Genomic DNA, 20,707 nt, shown 5'->3' with positions numbered 1-20,707 from the left:
GGGCTCAGCCTGCCCTTGGGCTCTCCCTGTCCCCTCCCAGAGCTGTGGGGTGACAGTGGCAGTGCCACTGTGGCGCACCAGCCACACCACACCAGCCATCTGCAGTGTAGATGCAGAAAGCTTTGCTGTCCAGAGCCTCTTACGGAGTGAGATGAAACTCAGGAATTAAAACAATGAATGGCTCAATGAGCTACAGATTCTGTGTTTTCATACTGTAGTAAACTGCTGCCCGCTGCTGCTTACACTGTCTGTTCAGCTTTGCAGGGAGTGTGGTTTTTAATGAACGTCTTTCTCGTCCAGGTGGATCCAGTCAGTGGCAGAGCAGAGGGGGAGACAGCATCTCTCACCAAATTCAGGCTGAAGTCTGATTCTCTGCCCCCATTTCCCTCCTACCCCATTCACCCTCCTTAGCCCCAAAACTAGAAACAGCTGTTTCAAGAAGTGATTTTTTTTTTTTTCTTTAAAAAAAAAGGTCTTTTGCTATGTAAAACATCTGCTGCTTTCTGTCTGATCCCTAAACATTACTGCTGGGGTGTATAATCAGAAGGGGAGGGGGGAGCTTCAAGGATGTGAGCCAACCTTGCCTTTGTCATTCCAAACAAGCAGTGTTTGCAGCACAGACTGATCTGGTGGGGATGAAAGACGAGACCCCGGGCACCCAAACCCTGTTGCTGGGGCAGGGAGTGCTGCTGAGCACGTTAGCATTATTAACATTAATCTAATCTTTCCGTTTGTCAAACAGATTTTTGAGTACATGGAGACAGCTTACCCAGTTCTTAAGACAGTGCTCCCAGATCAGCTTGTAGTTTGTTCTGTAATACCATGTGGATTTGCTGGGATTTTCAAGTAAATACATTATGTATATGGCTTACAGATTGCTTAGGCTGTCTGCATCAATAATTAAAATAAGGGAGGGGACTATCCTGCAGTTTTCTTTTCCTCATCCTTTTTTTACATGTCTGTTTTAATATTTCCTCTCTTAGGATGGGGAAGATAAACCAGGAGAGAGTGCTGGAGACAAGAGCTGGAGGCTTTTCCAGCAGAGGCATGGCAGCAGTGCCAGCTCTCAGCATCACTCTGACCTTTGCCATTCTATTTGCAGACACTTTGATCCAGACTTGTCAAGCACTGCCAGCCTGTTCCCTTTGCTGTTAAAACAAGCACACCTCTCCTGCTGAGGCAGGACACAAAGCACTGCTTTTGAGCCCTGTGGCAAACACGGTGCTGGGCTGCTCGGTTGGCCAGAGGAGAGGGAAAAGAGTTTGGTGGGATTTGGAATTGCTGTGGTGATTGCCTAGATAGGATGGGGGGTGAGCTTTTGGGCTTGATTGTGCATTTTATAGTAATATTTTGTTAGATCAAGAACTTCAATACAAGCTAATACTTAAATTTCAAGCGTATCACAGGAATAACCAATTTCTGCTTCATACCTCCATCCTCACCTAGCTTGGAAAAGCCTTTGTGTGAGGTGCACACAGCACTTGGTGTCACTGGGCCACTGCTGGAGCTTTTGCTGCGGAGATTTTCCTGGCAGAGCTGGAAATACAGGAGCAATTTCCAAATGCACACACCATGTTCTGGTACAGAGTGAGAGCAGTGTCAGTTTTATCACAAGAGGGGAAAAACCACTTGTTGTGCTGTGCTGCTGTGGAGGGGGTTTGGTATTTTTTGTGTACCACAGAGCTCAGGGGGAAGGTGTTCCAGAGGCAAACCAAGCTTGTCCAACAGTGTTATTTTGTTTGCACATCTGTCTGAATAACGAGGCTGCACTTGGGTGTCAGTACCCTGAGTAACCTCTGACTGCTTTTTGGGATGGCTCATTAGGATGATTCCTTGGCTGGAAACTTTGGAATTGGCCTGACATCTCCAAGTCATGGGCAATGAAAGAACTGTTAAACAGCACCAAGGATGCTGTCTCATTACTGGCCTGGAGCACGCTGTGCCCTGCAGCCTGGGGAGGAGCTGCTGGCACCCAGCACTGCCAGCTCATTGATGTGCAGCACAGGACACCTCCAGTGCCCCTGTGCTGCCCGTGCCACTCTCTTCCCACTTCCATTTGGCTTGTTTTAAGTCTCCTTGTGGCGTACTCTCCCTGTGAAAGTTCAGTCCTGGCAGTGGGGCTGCCTGTGGAGATCTGAGGGCATCAACAGCTTCTCTTGTCCACATTACAGTTTGTGACCTTGGAAGCCAAGTGCCTTTGCTGGGATCATTCTGGCTGTCCATGCAAAGGGGCACTTTTGTGCATTTCTTATGTTCTTATGTATCAAATTTCACATTTGGTGCTCTGTGGAAAGCCCTGGTGCCCTAAGAAAGCCTGAAACCTTGATTAACTTCTCCAAATATACCTGATTTGCCAGGGGACGCTGTAAAAGCAAGCCAGCAGCTGCTGTGCACTGACATAACTGCTTATTTGCAAGAATTTTGTAGTTTGAGCATTAGAAACCCTCTGAATTTGGGTGCTACAGGTCCTCAGTGTACAAAGCTGTTCATTTTGTGGGGTTTCTTGCACAAGCCCTGTTTGAGTGACACGTCTTAGCTTTTCTCAGAGGCTTGAAGAAGTTGCCAAGCCTTTGGGCAGGTCCCAGACACATCCCACAAGGTGCAATGCCTGCTTTGCTGCTCTGAGGAGCTCTGGAGGAAACACAGACAGTGCCTTGCACCAGGCAGCCCTGCTCGTGCAACACAAACCCTGGCTGCTGATGGAACACAGATGTAAATCACAATTTACAGGTTTACAGTGAGCCTGGAATTTAGCTTTAAACGGAGCATTAATCAAATTCCACAATTACTGAGCCACACTTTCTGCATTAAATGAATGTAGAAGATGCTTTTCACCTCTAACATCTCAGTGAAAAATAAGAGGACATGGTAGCAGCAGTGTTTAGCCTTTTCCTTTGGCTGAGGAAAGGGCTCTGTTGATGTTTGTCTGTTCTCAGTAAGAAGATTTAGGGGGGGGAAAAAAAAAAAGAGAGAAAAAAAGTGCTGGCTCTTTTTAATAAACCAGAGTAATTACAGATCTGTTTAAGTGGAGGCATATGATACATATGTTTGTGACAATTTTCCAGAGGGATGGCTCGGCTAGTGCTAAATAACCAGGCTCATTTTCCCATAATGCAAATGTTATTCACAAACTATTACCATAATTGATGCACCGAGCCACTGTAGAGTAAATAATGCCTTGTGTGTGGGAAGGAAGCTAGAAGTCAATGAATATTAAAGAACAAAACCTCATTTTTAAAGGGAAACCTCACAAGAATGAGAGTTATTTTGAAAATGACAGGAGAGCGTGGGTGCCAATGGCCTGGCTGTGTTTTGGCTGGGTGTCCATGCACATGTGTGAACATGTGAAGCTCCAGGCTGCCTCTCTCAGGGGGTTTTTTCTGCTTGGTGAGTACAGAGCATCCTCAGAGCTGATCCAAGCCTGCTGTGTGGAACTTGGAGCTTCCCAGAGGCAGGGGTGATGCTCCTGCCTGGGCTCAGGAAGGACCTGCCAGGGGGTTTGGTGTTGGGGGGCTGGCATTGCAGCCCCATGTCTGGGGAGGTACTGGTTGTTTCTTGGCTCTGCCTTCCTGCAGGGTGCTGGATTTCCTGTGTTGTGTGGCACAAGGGGAATTTTGAACCATGCCAGAGGTGGCCTTGGGTTCATAGGCTGTTACACTCGTGGTGAGGATGTGAGTGGGCACCTGGGGCTGGGATCTGAGACCTGCCTGGGAGCTCTGTGTAACTCCTTCCTTGGTCCTTGGTCACTGTCCTTGTGCCCAGCCTGGTCCCTTGGTGGGTGTTAAGCAGGTTCCAGCACTCACAGCTGAGGTGTAAATTGCCCTTTATCCGTGGCTGCTGCAGGAGCTATTGGCACTGCAGCCTAATCTGTGCTGCTGGGGATTTTAGTGTCAAACCTTCTGCTGAACAGGACTTGATGTAGCCGTGGGCATTAGTGCCCTGCCAGCTAATCCCTTTTTATGTTCAAAGGGAACGTGTGTTAGTGCTCCAATGGTAATACACTGCATGCAAAGGTGGTTTTTTCAGGGATTTCTCTGCCCCCATTCCCTGCTGGATGTATTGCTCCCTCATCCCTGTTCCATGTGCAGGTGAGGGAGATCCATACTCACAGCTCTGTGCTGTGCTGCAGAGCTGTGCTCAGCAGGAGGAAATGATGGAGTGCCACAGAAATCACTGCTTTCTTCATTTGTGAATTCTGTCATAGAAATCACTGCTTTCTGCATGTGAGAATCCTGCCACAGAAATCACTGCTTTCTTCATTTGTGAATCCTGCCACAGAAATCACTGCTTTCTGCATGTGAGAATCCTGCCACAGAAATCACTGCTTTCTTCATTTGTGAATCCTGCCACAGAAATCACTGCTTTCTGCATTTGTGAATTCTGTCACAGAAATCACTGCTTTCTGCATGTGAGAATCCTGCCACAGAAATCACTGCTTTCTGCATGTGAGAATCCTGCCACAGAAATCACTGCTTTCTGCATTTGTGAATCCTGTCACAGAAATCACTGCTTTCTGCATGTGAGAATCCTGCCACAGAAATCACTGCTTTCTGCATGTGAGAATCCTGCCACAGAAATCACTGCTTTCTTCATTTGTGAATCCTGTCACAGAAATCACTGCTTTCTTCATTTGTGAATCCTGTCACAGAAATCACTGCTTTCTTCATTTGTGAATCCTGCCACAGAAATCACTGCTTTCTTCATTTGTGAATCCTGCCACAGAAATCACTGCTTTATGCATTTGTGAATCCTGCCACAGAAATCACTGCTTTCTTCATTTGTGAATCCTGCCACAGAAATCACTGCTTTATGCATTTGTGAATCCTGCCACAGAAATCACTGCTTTCCTCATTTGAGGATCCTGTCATTTCAAACACTTTTGAGCTCTGGTGTTGTCTTAGAAGTGACTTTTTTTCTCAAAAATAAAAAAACCTCTTTCCAAACAGTGCTGGAGCTCTAGAAACCAGAAATCCAGGGAACAAAATGCAGAACCATTATGTAGGATTGCAAAAGCATCATTTGAACTCTTAATATCAGAACCTATTTTGTCCAGGGGGCAATTATTGTTGTCTTTTAAATTACAGATTATGGCACTGCACCTCCTTTTTCAGAGAGGTCAAGAAGACATTTGAAGCCACCTCTGCCTCCCACTGCTGCAGATAGTCACACGTGACTTTTTGGCACAGTTCCATTTATATCATATACCATCAGCAGCTCTCCTTCCTGCACCCTGAGCTAACTCAGTGTGGCAGAACAGCAGATTGTGAGCCATCATGAGCCCAGCTCTTGTGTGCCAGGCTCATGGGCTGTCCTGCTTCTGCCTCAGCCTGTCTCTTCAGGTTGTAAACCTCTAGCAAATGCCTGTTTCTTGTCCTCTCTGGACTGCCTGGAGGTGTTTTGGAATCCTTCAGGGCTCTGTGGTTGTGCCTGGTAGCCATAATTTCACCTGGAAAGCTGAGCATGTGCCCCAGCTGGGTTACCCCTGTAAGTCATTACAGACTGGCACTTTGCTGGGGGAGATAAAGTACTTCAGACTGCTTTTCTCACATTAATCTGGACTCTTTCTCTTTGAGTCAGGTGGCCTGACTTATTAGGCTTTATCCTATTCCAAGGGAAAGGCAGCTGTAAGACCTCACAGCACTGACAGGCCTGACAGGGCTTAGAGCTGCCAGGGGAAATGTCACTTGCACTTCTTAGTCACTGGGAAGGAAAAAAAAAACAACTTTCTGTAAAAAGGGTGATGCTGGTGGTGGTGTTGATGTCCTGGGCAGAAAGGGTGGCAGCCCCAGGAACACCAGACACGGGGTGCAGCCCATGCTGTGGCTGCTCTGGGTGGGGATGAAGGCTCCTGGAGCTCAGAGCAGTGACCTGCAGGGTTTCTCTGAGCCGTGCACACAAGCCCAAATCGACAGCAGCATCTTCTCCACGGGATTGACGCGGCAGCACTGGAGATGCAAGAGCAGATGGTGTCAATGGGTGAGCGGGGCCCTGAGGTACAAGATGGGATTGTTACCACGTTAATAACGAGACAGCAAGTCCCACAGTGCTTTCTATTAGCCTGGAAAATGAGAGTTCCCTGTGGTACCTCCCTGTGACCCACAAAGGTCTGGCAGCACCGGCCTCGGGAGGCTGCAGACGCCTCATTTGTTCTGGTTCTGGGATGTGGACACTGATTTGTTTGAGTTTGGGCAGTCTGAGCCTTTCCTGTCTGACTCCTGCTAGGATGTGACGTGCTGGAATACAAAGCTGGCTTAAAGCAGAAAGGCTGCTGTGGAATCTGGGTGCCTGGAAGTGAGCTGGCTGTTTGCTGGTTTAGAGCTGGGCATGTTCAGAGGCAGGCAGGAGCTCCAGCATTTGTGCTACATTTGTAGAATCCAAGTTACTCCACAGTTCTCTGAATTTGGGAAAAGCTTTCTCTCTCAGATCTTGCAGATCCCACAAGCTTTGCTCTCAGCTTCATTTAACCTCCCAGGGATCCCTGCTTTGGCTGCTACATTAGGAGCCATTCTGATCCGTGAAAAACATTTCAAAATCCTTTTTATTTATACTTATTTCAAATTGCCTTCCCTCCTCTCTTTTTTTGCCCTCCCCACAGGCTAATTTTAAGAATTGCTGTAAACATTTTCTGGAGATGGGATCTTCTTATTTATCTAAACTTTCTGTTTGTTGTTTATGTGCTGTTTCTTTCAGCATCCCCACACTTCACTCTGCTGGTTGGGAAGTGTGAAAGCTATTATGATAATAGGGAGGGAGATGATTTTCTGCTCTTGTAGTGCCAAGAACACAGGAATGGCTGTAATTCATCTTGGATGCAGTCCCTGCTGCAAATGCACCATCTTGCTTTAGCTTTATTCCCCCTGCACACACACACAGAGATTGCTTTTGCTTGGCACAAGGGTCAGGGCTCTTTAGCTTCCTCCAGGATTGGCTCTGGGCTCTTCAAAGCATTTCTGCTGCCTCAGGAAACTGAAAACAGAGGAAATTTTGCCTGGTTTGCTCCTTACCCCCCTCCCTTGTGGCACCAAGGTGTTACTGTGACTTACCAGCAAACCAAAGGCAGAGAGGAGCAGGGACCCACTGCTGTTAGGAGATTTAAAAACCAGCTCAGTACTCACAGTTACACTGCACATTGCATTAGTGTGGGATCAGCTTTGTCATGGGGAATAATTGAAATGAACGTGGATCGATATCTAAATATACATTAGGGTGTATTAAAAGGCTTAGAACCAATGGTCTGTTAAAAAGGAGTTATTTCAATTCCTTTCTACACTGTCTCACAGTTGAAATGGTTTATTAGAGTATGGCAAAACCTGCTGAATAATCAAAGTATGATTATTCTGGGACAATTGTGAATATTCTGCAGAGGCATTGTTGGCTTTTTGGGGTCATAGGAAAACAAGCTGGGATTTTGGCTGTACAAACTCAGAGCAGGAACAGTGTGTTATTCCATGTGATTGCTGGGTGTGGGCTGACAGGGCTCTGGAGGTGAGTTCAGCCCTTTCAGGGGTGGATCCCCATCCCTGTGGTGCCACCAGCAGCTCCCTAGGGAGTGAATCAGCAAAGAGGAGTGAAGCTGTTGTTACCACGCTCCATAAAGAGCACAGCTCTGTGAAACAGAACCAAACACAGCTCACAGAAACTGCTGGCGCTGCAGCTTTGAAAATAAACGGTGTGTTTTGTCCTACTGCAAAGATGAAGTGTTGAAAACTGAAGCTGGTGTGTACTTTGTGTGTGTGTGTGTGCGTGCAAAGCCACGCAGCTGTCAGTGCTGGAAGGAATCACCGGGCCCTGCTGCTGCCAGGGGCTGTTTGTGGATGCTGATCTGGGGGTTTGCAACACAAAATGACACAGTTCAACACAAAATGAGCAATCTGTGGCACGAAGGGCTCGTCCCTGCCCGGCTAGGGGATGTGATGGATGCCATTTCCCCATCTCCATCCCCTGCGCTGCACTTGTCCTTTGATTGCAAAAGGACAGCTCTCGAGGGATGTCGCTGTGCATTTTCCTGAAATGAAAGAATAGCTCAGTGTTTTGTGACCCTGGAACTTCAGGTCCTGCCAGATGCTAATGAACCAGTGGAAAACACCCAGGGCCTGGTGATTGCTGTGAGCCCCAGCTGTTTGTGCTTGGTACTGGGTGCTGGCTGTGCCCTCTGCTCCTGCCCCAAGGGCCACGGGCAGCGGGGCAGTGCAGGGACAAACTCCCTGGAATGGGAGCAGGAGAGCTCAGGGAATCCTGCTCTGACACCAGGAGAGCTCAGGGAATCCTGCTCTGACACCAGGAGAGCTCTGTGGATCCTGCTCTGACACCAGGAGAGCTCAGGCCTGCTCTGACACCAGGAGAGCTCAGGGAATCCTGCTCTGACACCAGAACAGCTCAGGGAATCCTGCTCTGACACCAGGAGAGCTCTGTGGATCCTGCTCTGACACCAGAACAGCTCAGGGAATCCTGCTCTGACACCAGGGCAGCTCAGGGAATCCTGCTCTGACACCAGAACAGCTCAGGGAATCCTGCTCTGACACCAGAACAGCTCAGGGAATCCTGCTCTGACACCAGGAGAGCTCAGGGAATCCTGCTCTGACACCAGGAGAGCTCTGTGGATCCTGCTCTGACACCAGGACAGCTCAGGGAATCCTGCTCTGACACCAGGACAGCTCAGGGAATCCTCCTCCAACACCAGAACAGCTCAGGGAATCCTGCTCTGACACCAGGAGAGCTCAGGGAATCCTGCTCTGACACCAGGAGAGCTCAGGGAATCCTCCTCCAACACCAGGACAGCTCAGGGAATCCTGCTCTGACACCAGGAGAGCTCAGGGAATCCTCCTCCAATTCTCCTCAGTCAAATCCACAGCCAGATCTGTCCCATTTATCCATTTGCTACTTCAAAAAGCAGCTTTTGAGGCGCAGAAAATAGGAGGTGCTGATAAAAAAATTGTAATTTTAATTTTCTTTTTATGTTGCTCCCTTTTGGAGACCTTCTCATCCATTTTTAACATCTCCACTTCCAAAAAACGCCCTGGGGTGTTTTAGCACCCTTTTAGCATGGGTTAATTCTCCCACAGGAATGCAGAACTAAAGAGAGAGTTGGGGATATTCTTCTGTGGCACCAAAGGAAAGTCATTTCTGGCAGCTGTGGCCATGAATGGCTGTGATTTGAACCAGCTGGCTGCAGTGAGGGGTTTGGAAGGGGTTTCATCCCAATTCCCTGTGTGAGCAGGGAGGAACAGGGACTGAACAGAGTGTGGGTGAGCAGGACTGAGCAGCACAGCTCCACCGAAATGCAGTGACCATTACTGGTCAGTATTTGGGGTTTGGATCCCTTGTGTAAGCCCAAGCTTATGGAAAGTTCCAGAAACCTCTGCTGGCAGGTGAATGAGAAGCCAGGTTGCCAAAGGCACCACTTTCAGATAATGCACTGACACTGTTATCAGCACTGACAGGACTTTTTAGGTGAGTAATACTGACAAACTGGGTTTCAGGGTCTGTTTCACCTGCTTTATATCTCTTGTGAGCACATACAGGAGGAGATGGTAAATCAGTGGTAAATGTATTTATTCCATCTCACTCTGCCCATGAAAAAGATACCTAGAGGTAGAAAAGGTACAGGGAGTGATGAAAAGGATCTGTGGAGACATGCACAGCCAACTACAAGGAGAAATTTAATAGTCTGGGAGGTATGATATAAGGGAGACAAGAAAAATCTATAAAGTCATGATCTGAAGATGATGAGAAGCAAATTATCCTCTTTTGTTGGGATGGGATACTGTGAGACTCCCACTTAACCAGACAGCTGTTTAAAGCAGCAAAATGAGGTGACTTTTTTTACTTCTGTAATGAAATTCTGAACCTCTCTCTTTGAGCAGAGCCAGGGAATTGGGCAGTGTTTCTGAACAAACACTCTGAGCAGTGACTACCTGGGATTTTCTATGCATTAGCTCAATTTGCTGGCGGTGGTTTGGGAGTTTTTTTGTGTTTTTTTTTTCCTTGCAGATGTTATTTTAAAACACGAGCCTGACAGCATCACAGCTTACCAGGGGTGTTTGTAGAGGGGGGGCTGAGAAAGGGAGACCCAGGAGCGAGTCTGGCTCCTGGGGACTCGCTCTGGTTCCACGGCAGCGCTTCTGCAGCTGCAGGATGGAAAAGGAGATATTCGCTTTATGCCTAAGAGGCTTTATTGTTTCTAAACTATATATAGTGGTGTAATCTTGCTGTGGCTAGGGGAGGGCAGTGCGGGCCAGCCTCCGGAGCATGCCAGCCCTGGGTGGGCGAGCGAGGGGCTAAGGAGGGGCTGGGGCAGGCTGGTTGTCAGGACCATGTTCAGGCAGGTGTCACTCTGTGTGTGCGGGGAATGGCTGGGTTCATTATTCAGGATGATGTTCAGGCAGGTATCACTCTGTGTGTGCGGGGAGGGGTTCATTATTCAGGACCATGTTCAGGCAGGTATCACTCTGTGTGTGCGGGGTTCATTATTCAGGACCATGTTCAGGCAGGTGTCACTCTGTGTGTGCGGGGTTCATTATTCAGGACCATGTTCAGGCAGGTGTCACTCTGTGTGTGCGGGGAATGGCTGGGTTCATTATTCAGGATGATGTTCAGGCAGGCAGGTATCACTCTGTGTGTGCGGGGTTCATTATTCAGGACCATGTTCAGGCAGGTATCACTCTGTGTGTGCGGGGAATGGCTGGGTTCATTATTCAGGATGATGTTCAGGCAGGTGTCACTCTGTGTGTGCGGGGAATGGCTGGGTTCATTATTCAGGATGATGTTCAGGCAGGTGTCACTCTGTGTGTGCGGGGAATGGCTGGGTTCATTATTCAGGACCATGTTCAGGCAGGTGTCACTCTGTGTGTGCGGGGAATGGCTGGGTTCATTATTCAGGATGATGTTCAGGCAGGTGTCACTCTGTGTGTGCGGGGAATGGCTGGGTTCATTATTCACCGCGGCTGGCAGCGCTGGAGCAGCCGCCGCTCCCGGCTCCACCGGCGAGAGCCGGCAGGGATGGGGCGGGGAGAGCTCCGGGAGGGACCGGCGGGGCTGCGGGGGACACGGACAGGGGACAGGGGACAGGGGGACACGGACAGGGAGAGGGACAGGGGGAAGGGGCAGGGATAGGGAAAAGGGACACGGAGAGGATACAGGAGCAGGGACAGGGGCTGGAAGGAGTGACACAGGCAAGGGAGAGGGGCAGGGGGACACGGACAAGGAGGAGGGGCACGGGCAGGAGGGAGGGACGGGCTGGAAGGAGGGACACGGACACGGGCAGGAGGGAGGGACAGGGCTGGAGGGAGGGACAGGACAGACGGACACGGGCAGGAGGGAGGGACGGGCTGGAAGGAGGGACAGGACAGACGGACACGGGCAGGAGGGAGGGACAGGGCAGGGACAGGACAGACGGACACGGGCAGGAGGGACACGGGCAGGAGGGAGGGACAGGACAGACGGACAGGACAGACGGACAGGACAGACGGACAGGACAGACGGACAGGACAGACGGACAGGGGCAGGAGGGAGGGACAGGGACAGGACAGGCGGACAGGACAGACGGACAGGACAGGCGGACAGGACAGGCGGACAGGACAGGCGGACAGGACAGGCGGACAGGACAGACGGACAGGACAGGCGGACAGGACAGACGGACAGGACAGGCGGACAGGACAGACGGACAGGACAGGCGGACAGGGCAGACGGACAGGACAGACGGACAGGGCAGACGGACAGGGCAGGCGGACAGGACAGGCGGACAGGACAGACGGACAGGACAGGCGGACAGGACAGGCGGACAGGACAGGCGGACAGGACAGGCGGACAGGACAGGCGGACAGGACAGACGGACAGGACAGACGGACAGGACAGACGGACAGACGGAGCCCCGCGCACAGCGCTCTCCCCGCCCGGCGCTCCGGGAGCAGCGGCCGCTCTCCGGCAGAGCAGCTCCGGCTCCTTCCCTGCCGGGCACCGAGCCCAGCGGGGGACACAATGATCAAATCCAGCTGGTTCTACGTGAGGTTCAAGCATGCCGACAAGGTGAGTCCAGCCTCTGCTCCCTTCCCTGGAAGTGTCACCAGGAATTGGAATTGTTTTATCTGTGACTCCATAGGTAAAGCTGTGCTCCTGGAAGTATCACTGGGAATTGGAATTGTTTTCTGTGAATCCATAGGTAAAGCTGTGCTCCTGGAAGTATCACTGGGAATTGGAATTGTTTTCTGTGAATCCATAGGTAAAGCTGTGCCCCTGGAAGTATCACCGGCAATTGGAATTATTTTTTCTCTGTGACTCCATAGATAAGGCTGTGCCCCTGGAAGTGGCACCGGGAATTGGAATTGTTTTATCTGTGAATCCATAGGTAAAGCTGTGCCCCTGGAAGTATCACCAGGAATTGGAATTGTTTTTTTTTTCTGTGAATCCATAGATAAGGCTGTGCCCATGGATCCATAGGTAAAGCTGTGCCCCTGGAAGTGTCACCGGGAATTGGAATTGTTTTTTTTTTCTGTGACTCCCTAGATAAGGCTGTGCCCGGAGCAGGGCACGGGCTGCAGATGTGGCACGATTCAGCACGGTGCAGGTGGAGGAAAGCTCGCATCTGATTCCTCCAATGCTGTGTCAGGGAAAAAAATATAAAAATAGAGATGTGTTTGTTTTCCTCGTGTGGAGCTTGAAAGGGAGGAATGTTTCTTGTTCTGTGGAGCCCGTTATGAGTTGTGACCTGCTTCTGCAGGGAGGTTAGTTGTTCATTCTCCTTTTAGTTGGCTGTAATTATTACTGGAAGAAAGAAGTTTTATTGATCAAAAAGTAGCAAGATGTGTTCAGGAGTCTTTGGTGTGGGGTTTACTGTGGAGCTTGCTGTATTTCCCATTGCATGAACAAAGCGTTTGCTGGGGGATTTTCCTCTTACACTCAGCTTTTACTTTATCCGTGCCTTGGTACCCAGATCCTGGGGGGAGCAGAGAACAGGGATGGGGAGAGAGGATGGACTGGGATTGCACAGGGATCTGCTCAACAGTGCTGCATTTTCACTGGGGATCTCCTGCAGGGTCTCCTGCCCTAGGTTAGAGCCTGATCCCATTTTCACTGGGGATCTCCTGCAGGGTCTCCTGCCCTAGGTTAGAGCCTGATCCCATTTTCACTGGGGATCTCCTGCAGGGTCTCCTGCCCTAGGTTAGAGCCTGATCTCATTTTCACTGGTGCTGAGATGCAGGCAGGATGTGGATGTGGCTTTGCTGTTTCCAGCAAAATAGGGAAAAGAGCAAGACAGCTTTCTGTGCAAACACTAAGCAGCCCTGCTGTCTGTTCCCTAAACATCCTTGAGCAGTTAGCAGTTTGCTCTTAGAGCAGAAGGAAAAGCCATGCACGTGCTGTTAGTCTGAAATTTCCTATTCTGGCAAATAGTCCCCACACTGATTTATTTCTTGTCTTTGTGCCTCAAGTTATACTGCACTCAGTGAAAGTGTATGTGTTTCATTTAACATAAAGCATATATATTTCATTTAACAAGATTGTCCTATCATTTATCCCAGGCTGCAAATAGCACGTGTCACAGATGTAACTGTTCCATTTCATTTGTTTGGGGCAGTCTTAAAAAGGCTGCAAAATTCACTGTATTAAGCAGTTATTATCTTCTTGATGTTTCTCTGCAATAATTCTGTGTCCTTTAAAGTTATATCAGACCTATGAATATCTCTAATTAAACAAATCTCCTCAGCATATTTAGCATCTAGAAGTTCCTGGAAATAATCTAAAGAAATCACCAGTTATTTGCCAGTGGGTGAGGTTGGCTATTTAAAACACATGGGGTTTTCTTTTTCCTCTACATTTTGTGATTCAGTTCCTTTATTTTTTATTTTTTTTTGACCCCCTTGCAGTTGATGCAGGAAGCCCTGGAGTCCCTCAGCAGAGCAGATAATGTTCCTGCTCTGCTGTCACCGGGTGATTCTGTGGAGTGTTACATAACCTGTCATACCAGTTTTGTCACAGATATTTCTGAGATCTACAACCTAGGAAATCTGAGTGTGGATGAAATCCAGGAAACCCATTTAACCTGTAAACCTACAGAGACTTGTGCCTTACCAGCCTTTCTTCTGACCCAGCAGGGAAGGGGCCAGGTCTGTTCATCTGCTGGGGGGAGAAAAGCCCCAAACCACAATGAACACACTCAGGAAGGCAAAAACTGAAGTGCATGCCTGGTCTTCTGCTGGATTTCATGTGTGATGAGGGACTGGTAACCCCTTTTTTTTTTTACAAGTGAGGGTTTTGTGATGGGAGGTTCCTGAGCCATTTTGGGTTTCCTGCATGGATGGGCTGTACCCCCTTGCTGAACACAGGATTTGGTGTCAATATTCCTGTTGCAGTTGGGGCTTGGCTTGCTCTGCTTTAGCTCCCAGTCCTGGCTGCCTGTGAAAGTTGTGCTAGTGTGGCTGAGGTGTGAATTGACACTGAATTTATTAAACTGCTGCAGTTCTCTGGCTGGACACTCTGGGTACACACTCCATGGAACAAGTGTTTCTGCAGTAGTATAACCACACTGCCTTAAAAAAATTGGGTCAGATTCTTTTGGAACTCCTCTGCGTTGTCATGGTCTTAGAAATTGGGTTTATGTGAGCTCAGCTGAAGAACCTTTGAAACTCTCAAACCAGCTTTTTACAGCAGTTTGTCTAAATGGATTTAAAACCTCCCTTGGAGATGCAGTTTCTGCTCTGCAGCTGGCACGAGTGCTCCGCTCCCAGCTGGGCCCTGTCAGCCCACACAGGGAGGTGATCCCAGCTCCACCTGAGCTGCCTTTATCCCCTTTTTGTGCTGCCTTTATTCCTTTTTCGTGCTGGCTTTGTTTCCAGGCGGGTCAGTGTGTCCCAGTGAGGGCACAGCCCTGTGGTGTGTACCTGCAGGAGCAGGAAGGACAGTGATGTCTCTTCTGGCAGCAGCCTGTGAAACCCACATTAATTTAAGTTTGCTCTCCTCATGTGGAAGTGTTACATAATCTCTGTTTAAGGGAGGTCATTTTAGGTTGGGAAGAGGTTGGGTCTGTGCCCTCCTGTCAGTTCAGTATCTCAGTTAATCACAACTGGAGCTGCTCTTGCTGTGCTGACATTGCACTGCTCCCTCTGAATTCTCTTGTAAAGAAGTTCATTGACATTTTTACTGCCTGGCTGCCTTTGCTGAAGTTGATGTCCTTGCCTCTGGCCATCACAATTTTTATTTTTTTTTCCTTCTGGTTTACTTCAGAAGATGTTGATGTCTGAGGCCCCCACTTTGATAATGGATATATTTATATCCATGTCAGAGGTAACTGCAGGAAGCTTGTACATTGTAAAATCTTCCTTCCCATGCAGATTGACAGCCTGTCAGTGTGCTTTCCTCCTTAAACTGTTCCACTGCTTGTGTTTGAATGCTGCTCATCCCAGCTGGGTTATCCACAGAGATCTAAACTGAGGTGTGTGCTCATGGAACTGGCCTGAGCCTCAGGGACTGAACCCTCACAGCTCTTCTGGAAGCTTCCAAACCCATCCCATCCAGCTGGAACCCTGACATCTCCTCACCAGTTCGTTCATGTCATCTGCCTGCTTGCTCAGTGACTGGTTTGCACTGGTAGGAAGCGGTCATGCATCTGTGGGTGCAACACAAAGCCTGAAAAATGGTCACCTTTTATCCTAAAGACATGTTGGAACTGGAAACAGGAGAGAAAGAAATCGATGTACTTTGGTGTGTTAGTTTGCTCAAGTCATCCAAAGTGTTTTTTTAAGCTGTGTAGACAAGCACAACAAAGCCTTTCCCCAGCAGCACAATTTCAGTTGTGATTAAAATAACCAGATAATAATAAAAAAAAACCCCAACTAAAGTAGAAATCTCCACAGCTTCATCTTGAGTCTATTATCAAGTTAATTGCTAACATGCTACAATACAGACTGAAAGGAAGCCTGTAGGATAAACCCCAAAGTTTTTCTGTTTCAAAGATTTACTCTAAGGTCACTTGGCCACGAGCTGCTGGGACACAATACCCGTATTCAGTCTGGGTGCCTTTACACCCGAATTAAGATTCAAAGGCTTCATGTGAATAATATTGCTGACACCAGGAAATTAGTTTAATCTGAAGGGGGAAAGAAAAAAGGAAAAAAAAAATCTGTGAAATTCCAGGAAGCGTGGGAGATGTGTGGAGGGAGGCAGAGGGAGCGAAGCCTGGCTTCACGTGTTGCTGAGGGAGCTGATGGGTGAAAATGGAGGACTTGAAAGGTTTTGCTTTGTCCTTGAAAAGCCCTGTCCCTTGTTTGAGGTTCATTGATAGATATTGCTGAACTGGAGCAAAGCTTAATTTTCCTGTTCCCAGCAGTGCCCAAGGGAGAGAAGTGCTGTATTTCTAGCTAGAAAATTAGATTAAAACACCCACTACCTAGATCCAGGGTACATTCATTTCATCCTCTCTTGTAAGACTCTCACTACTCTGAAAGGCAGTTTACAGTTTTGACAGCTAAAATAAAAAGCCTGAAGGACAAGCAACCACTTTGAATGTTAGAAGGGCTTCATTTCCAGCAGAAAGATTTCAATTACAGTCATTTTCCTCCAGTAAGTAAAAAGAGGTAAATGGAACCCCTGTTTCAAATGTTAAACTCACAGACTACATTATTACCAGTTGTACTTTGAAAGTAAAGGATAAAGCCCATCTAAATCAAAGCCCTGGTTCCAAATGACTTTTTAAGAGTGTGCTGAGGTCTGCACCCGGTAATTCAGGCACTCTGTGCTGAGCAGCACCGAGCACATCCAGTGTGACTTCCATCACACCGTGCTGCTCTTGCAGGGGATCCGGGCAGGAAGCATCTTGCTCGACAAGCACTGAGAGATGCAACTTGAAAGGGCTGTTCTGCAGCTGGGAATTCATGAGTTGGTTGTATTTTTAGAGAATTTAGGGGTTGTTGTTTTTTTTTTTTCATCCCTGACTCTGCTAGTTATTTGTCTTGTCCCTCTTAGCAGTAGTTTGACAAAGGTTTGGTTATTTATCTCTCCACAACCTCTTCTCCCTCCCACTCCCCACACCAAGGTTTTTCATCCCAAACCATTTCCTGCCCTTGCTGGGGTAGGGAACACCTTTCCCTAAGTCCAGATACTGAAATGTTGCACAGTGTTTGCATCCTGGAGCGCTGTGCAGAGCCTGACAGCTGAGGAGATGAACCAGCCTGATGTCCTGAGCTCACCACAACATTCATTTTCCCTGCTCAGCCCTCCCAGAAATGCACACCCGTGGCTCTCTGGAGTCAGGGATTGCAGGGTGTGGGTGACAGAGGCACATCCAGGCTGCTCCACACCGCCCTGGGAGCTGGGAACCCACCTGTTCTTTCACCAAAAGTGTTTGCTGGAGATAATTGCGCTGTTTTATTTATTCCTCTTTGCTACTTCTTTCCCTCCTTGCCTTGTAGAAGGATTTATGCAGGTGTGAAATCAGATGTTGCTCCTAAAACTAATGGGGATGATCAGCAAAGGGTTGAGCTGTCCTGAATTACTCAGCACCTGGTTCACTATTTTTATCACTTTTAGATGCTAAAATTTTTCAATTTTTTCCTTTCCTGCCTATGAGTAGTACAAGTTTGCATTTTAAAAATCGTGTTGCAACTGTGACTGACAGCATTTTGGGGAAACGAGTGAGATTTGTCATTTTATGTTCTTGTGAACAGAGATTGGGTGTAATCAAGGAAAACAGATGTAGGGATTTTAGTTTACTTGTGAACACAAATCATAAAATCATAGAATGGTTTGGCTTAGAGAGGTCTTTAAAAATCACCCAGTGCCACCCCTGGGCCACAGAAATGACTGAAGGACTTTTTATTTATTTTTTTGCTTTATTTATGTGTCTGCTTATTTATTTTGACTTCAGTGGATGTTTCTCAGTTCTGCCAGTTGTTGGTAGCTGTGCTGGATCCTGTGTGCTTTTGGATCAGGGTGTTTAAGTGAGCTGTAAAATCCTTCTGATTTCTTTCCGTGCCACAGATTGAACCTTGTTTGCCGCTTGTTTTTTTGCTGTAAATGGTTATCAGCGAGGGCCTCCGAGCTCTTCAGGCTTTCCTGGGAATGTGGTAGAGATGGAAAGGGTTTTTCCTTGCTTGGTCTGGGGCAGTGTTTGTGTCCTGTGTGTCAGGATGACTCAAGGGCTGCTCCTGCCCCTCGCAGCATCAGGAAATCCCAGCTGCCTTCCCCTGAGATCTGTCCCAAAAGGAGTCACCAGGGCAGAACTGTTCAAACATCTCAGTGACACTTCAGGGTCCTCCCACTCACAAATGGGAATGTGTGCTTTTTCTTTATCCCCACCTGCAGCCAGCTTCTGGACAGCTTTGTCTTGAATATGGATTCAAACTCAAACTTTCCCATCTTTAGTCCTTATTTTTTTGCATGTTGTGAAGCTGGGAAGAACTGAATACTAATGGGAATAGTCAGTGGCAGATAAAATTGTAGAGGGGAAAAAAAAACCAACCCTGTTACATTCTTCTGATGTAAATTTTTAATCAAATGTATTTTCTTCTGTTAAGCAACTTTTACAGCCCACTGCACAAAACATACAACCAAAAACCTTTGCACAATGAGCTGCATGTAATAGGCTAGCAATGCATCCATTACACGTTTTTAGGTCTGTAATGCATTTAAATCCATTTTTGTGTGCATGGTAGTGTGGCCTTCAAAAGATAATTAGAATTTGCTCAGTCTTGCCTTCATAGTTCCTTAGGTTTTCTACCAATTGCAATGCTTTGGAAAGCTTCATTAGAAGTGGTCTTTTTCTGTAAATAGAGGGAAATGCCATTTGAATGCCTTAGGGAATTCTCAAGAGGTTAGAAAGCTGGAAGTTTTGTATCAACATTTCTGCTCATGCTGGTGCCTCCTTTCTGGGGCTTTCTGTGGGGTTTCTCCAAGCAGGGGCTGCTTTCCCCACTGTGCCAATGATGCCTTAATTTTAGCTTTCATGTTTTTCATATTCTGTGTAGTTTTGAGCTTCATATGAAGAGTTAGTGAACTCTCTTCACAGAGCAGGCAGACAAAACAATTCCTTTTCTAGCTTGATACCAAGGACAATCCTTACAAGTTTCAGGCCCAAAAGCAGAAACAAGGGTGGGCTGAGGGGAGAAAACAAGCAGGATGAGATTTTATCATCTGAAACTGTAATTGGACAGTTAACCCCCATATGCAGATGGACCTAAATCTATGAAAATATGAGACTTTGTGACCATTCTGTGACCATTTTTGGTCCATCCTGGGTGTAGCCCTGGCCAGGCTCTTGTACTGCCCAAGGTGTGTCCTTTAGGGCTTTTCAATAAATCCCTGCTTTATTCTTTAGCTGTGTCAGGCTCTGCTCCAGCTCAGCCTTCCCAGGGCATCACCAGGAGCTGGAGGCACTGGAGCTGTGGGCAGGAGTTGTCCCTTGGCTGTGCCCAGGGGTGGCAGGAGGAGGTGCTGGGGTGTCCCTGGGGACAGGAGTGCTCCAGCTGCCCTCCCTTGGGGCTGCTGCCTGCCGGGGATCCCCTGGGCTGAGCAGGAGGCAGGTTCAGGCACTCAGAAATGCACAGGAACTCCCTTGAGCCGCTGTCTGGGACCCAACTTTTGATTTGAGAGCCTGTGCTGTGTTTAACTCCGTGGCCAGTAACGCGTGGGTACTTGATGGATTAATATTCAGGACACAGTAGATGAGAGAAACTGGCTGGGAGGATGTCACACACAATCTGTTCTTTTTGAATTCCTCTTGGTTTTGAAGCTAGATTCACCAATTCTGTAGATGGGAAGGGGAAAAAAAAATAAAATACAGGCTTACTCTGATTTTTAAATTTTTTATTCTCCCCTCCTGGACTTCATTTGCCTGAGGGCTAGTTCTGCCCTTTAATTATTTAAGAACTGGGTTTTGTTTACAGTTTGTAATAAAACTGATAAAAGATTAACAAGGTGCTTGTGAATCATTTTAAGCAAATTAAAGCTTTGAAAGACTTACAACTGCAAATATTTGAAAATTGTGCAGCAGAAAAAATAAGAACAGACCGGAGCAGATAATCAAGTTATTGGATTTGTTTGGGAAAAAAAAAAATATCGTGTTTGCAATCAGATGTGAGAGCAGCATTGTCTGCTCTATGAAATATTTATATGTGCTTTTAGCAAATTTGAAGAGACTGGTTGTATGAAACAGCACCAGGCCTGTTAAAATCCTGTTTTATTACAGTGTGGGGTAGGTGCAGGGCCAGAGGATGGAGTGGAGAGGGGATTCTGAGTGGGATTCATGTGTCCAAATTCACTTTAGCAGCAAACCTGTGCCAAAGCATGGGTGCCTTTTGCTGCTTTTAGGGACTCTGGTGGCTCTTCCCTAAAGCATCCTAATGAAATGATGGACTCTGAGCTGACTGCCATGCAAAAGTGAAATCAGGGAGGTTCTAACTCCATTTCTAGGCACAGATTTTGGGGTTATAATGGATATTTCCATCAAGACATCAGCACATCACTCAGCAGTGCTATGAAAGACAAAGCAGCTAAAGGGAAGGGAGCATCCTAAGGATGGAGCAGGGAACATTGCTGTGATGGAACAGGAATTCCTGATTTCCCTGTGTCAGGGCCATGTGCTGCTCTCATCATTCCCTCTCCAAACACCTGCAGACACCGAGGGCTCAGAGAGGAAAGGCTGTTCAGAGGGGTCTGTGTGAGGAAGAACTGAATGAACTACAGCCCCTCAGGCAGGGGGAGAAGGAAAGGGGACGTGGCA

The 20,707-nt window shown here is 47.7% G+C and overlaps 1 protein-coding gene across 9 annotated transcripts in view; it reads left to right on the top strand.

Moving 5' to 3' along the window:
* The window catches only part of AUTS2 (activator of transcription and developmental regulator AUTS2), a 664,369-nt gene that overhangs the window by 204,748 nt on the left and 438,914 nt on the right, over positions 1-20,707 (top strand). Inside the window, exon 1 of one of the 9 annotated variants that reach the window (XM_086859733.1) lies at positions 11,834-12,024. The exons of the other annotated variants lie outside the window; for them this stretch is intronic. Within the exon in view, the coding sequence (XP_086715859.1) occupies positions 11,977-12,024 (48 nt within the window). The 5' untranslated portion in view covers positions 11,834-11,976. Of the gene's footprint in view, positions 1-11,833; positions 12,025-20,707 lie in introns of those variants that run through there. 9 annotated transcript variants of the gene reach the window in all.

Source organism: Cyanistes caeruleus, chromosome 21 (assembly GCF_971803275.1).
Source record: "Cyanistes caeruleus chromosome 21, bCyaCae1.hap1.1, whole genome shotgun sequence".
In the NCBI taxonomy this organism is placed as follows: domain Eukaryota; kingdom Metazoa; phylum Chordata; class Aves; order Passeriformes; family Paridae; genus Cyanistes; species Cyanistes caeruleus.
This window is presented reverse-complemented; position numbering and strand designations above follow the sequence as displayed.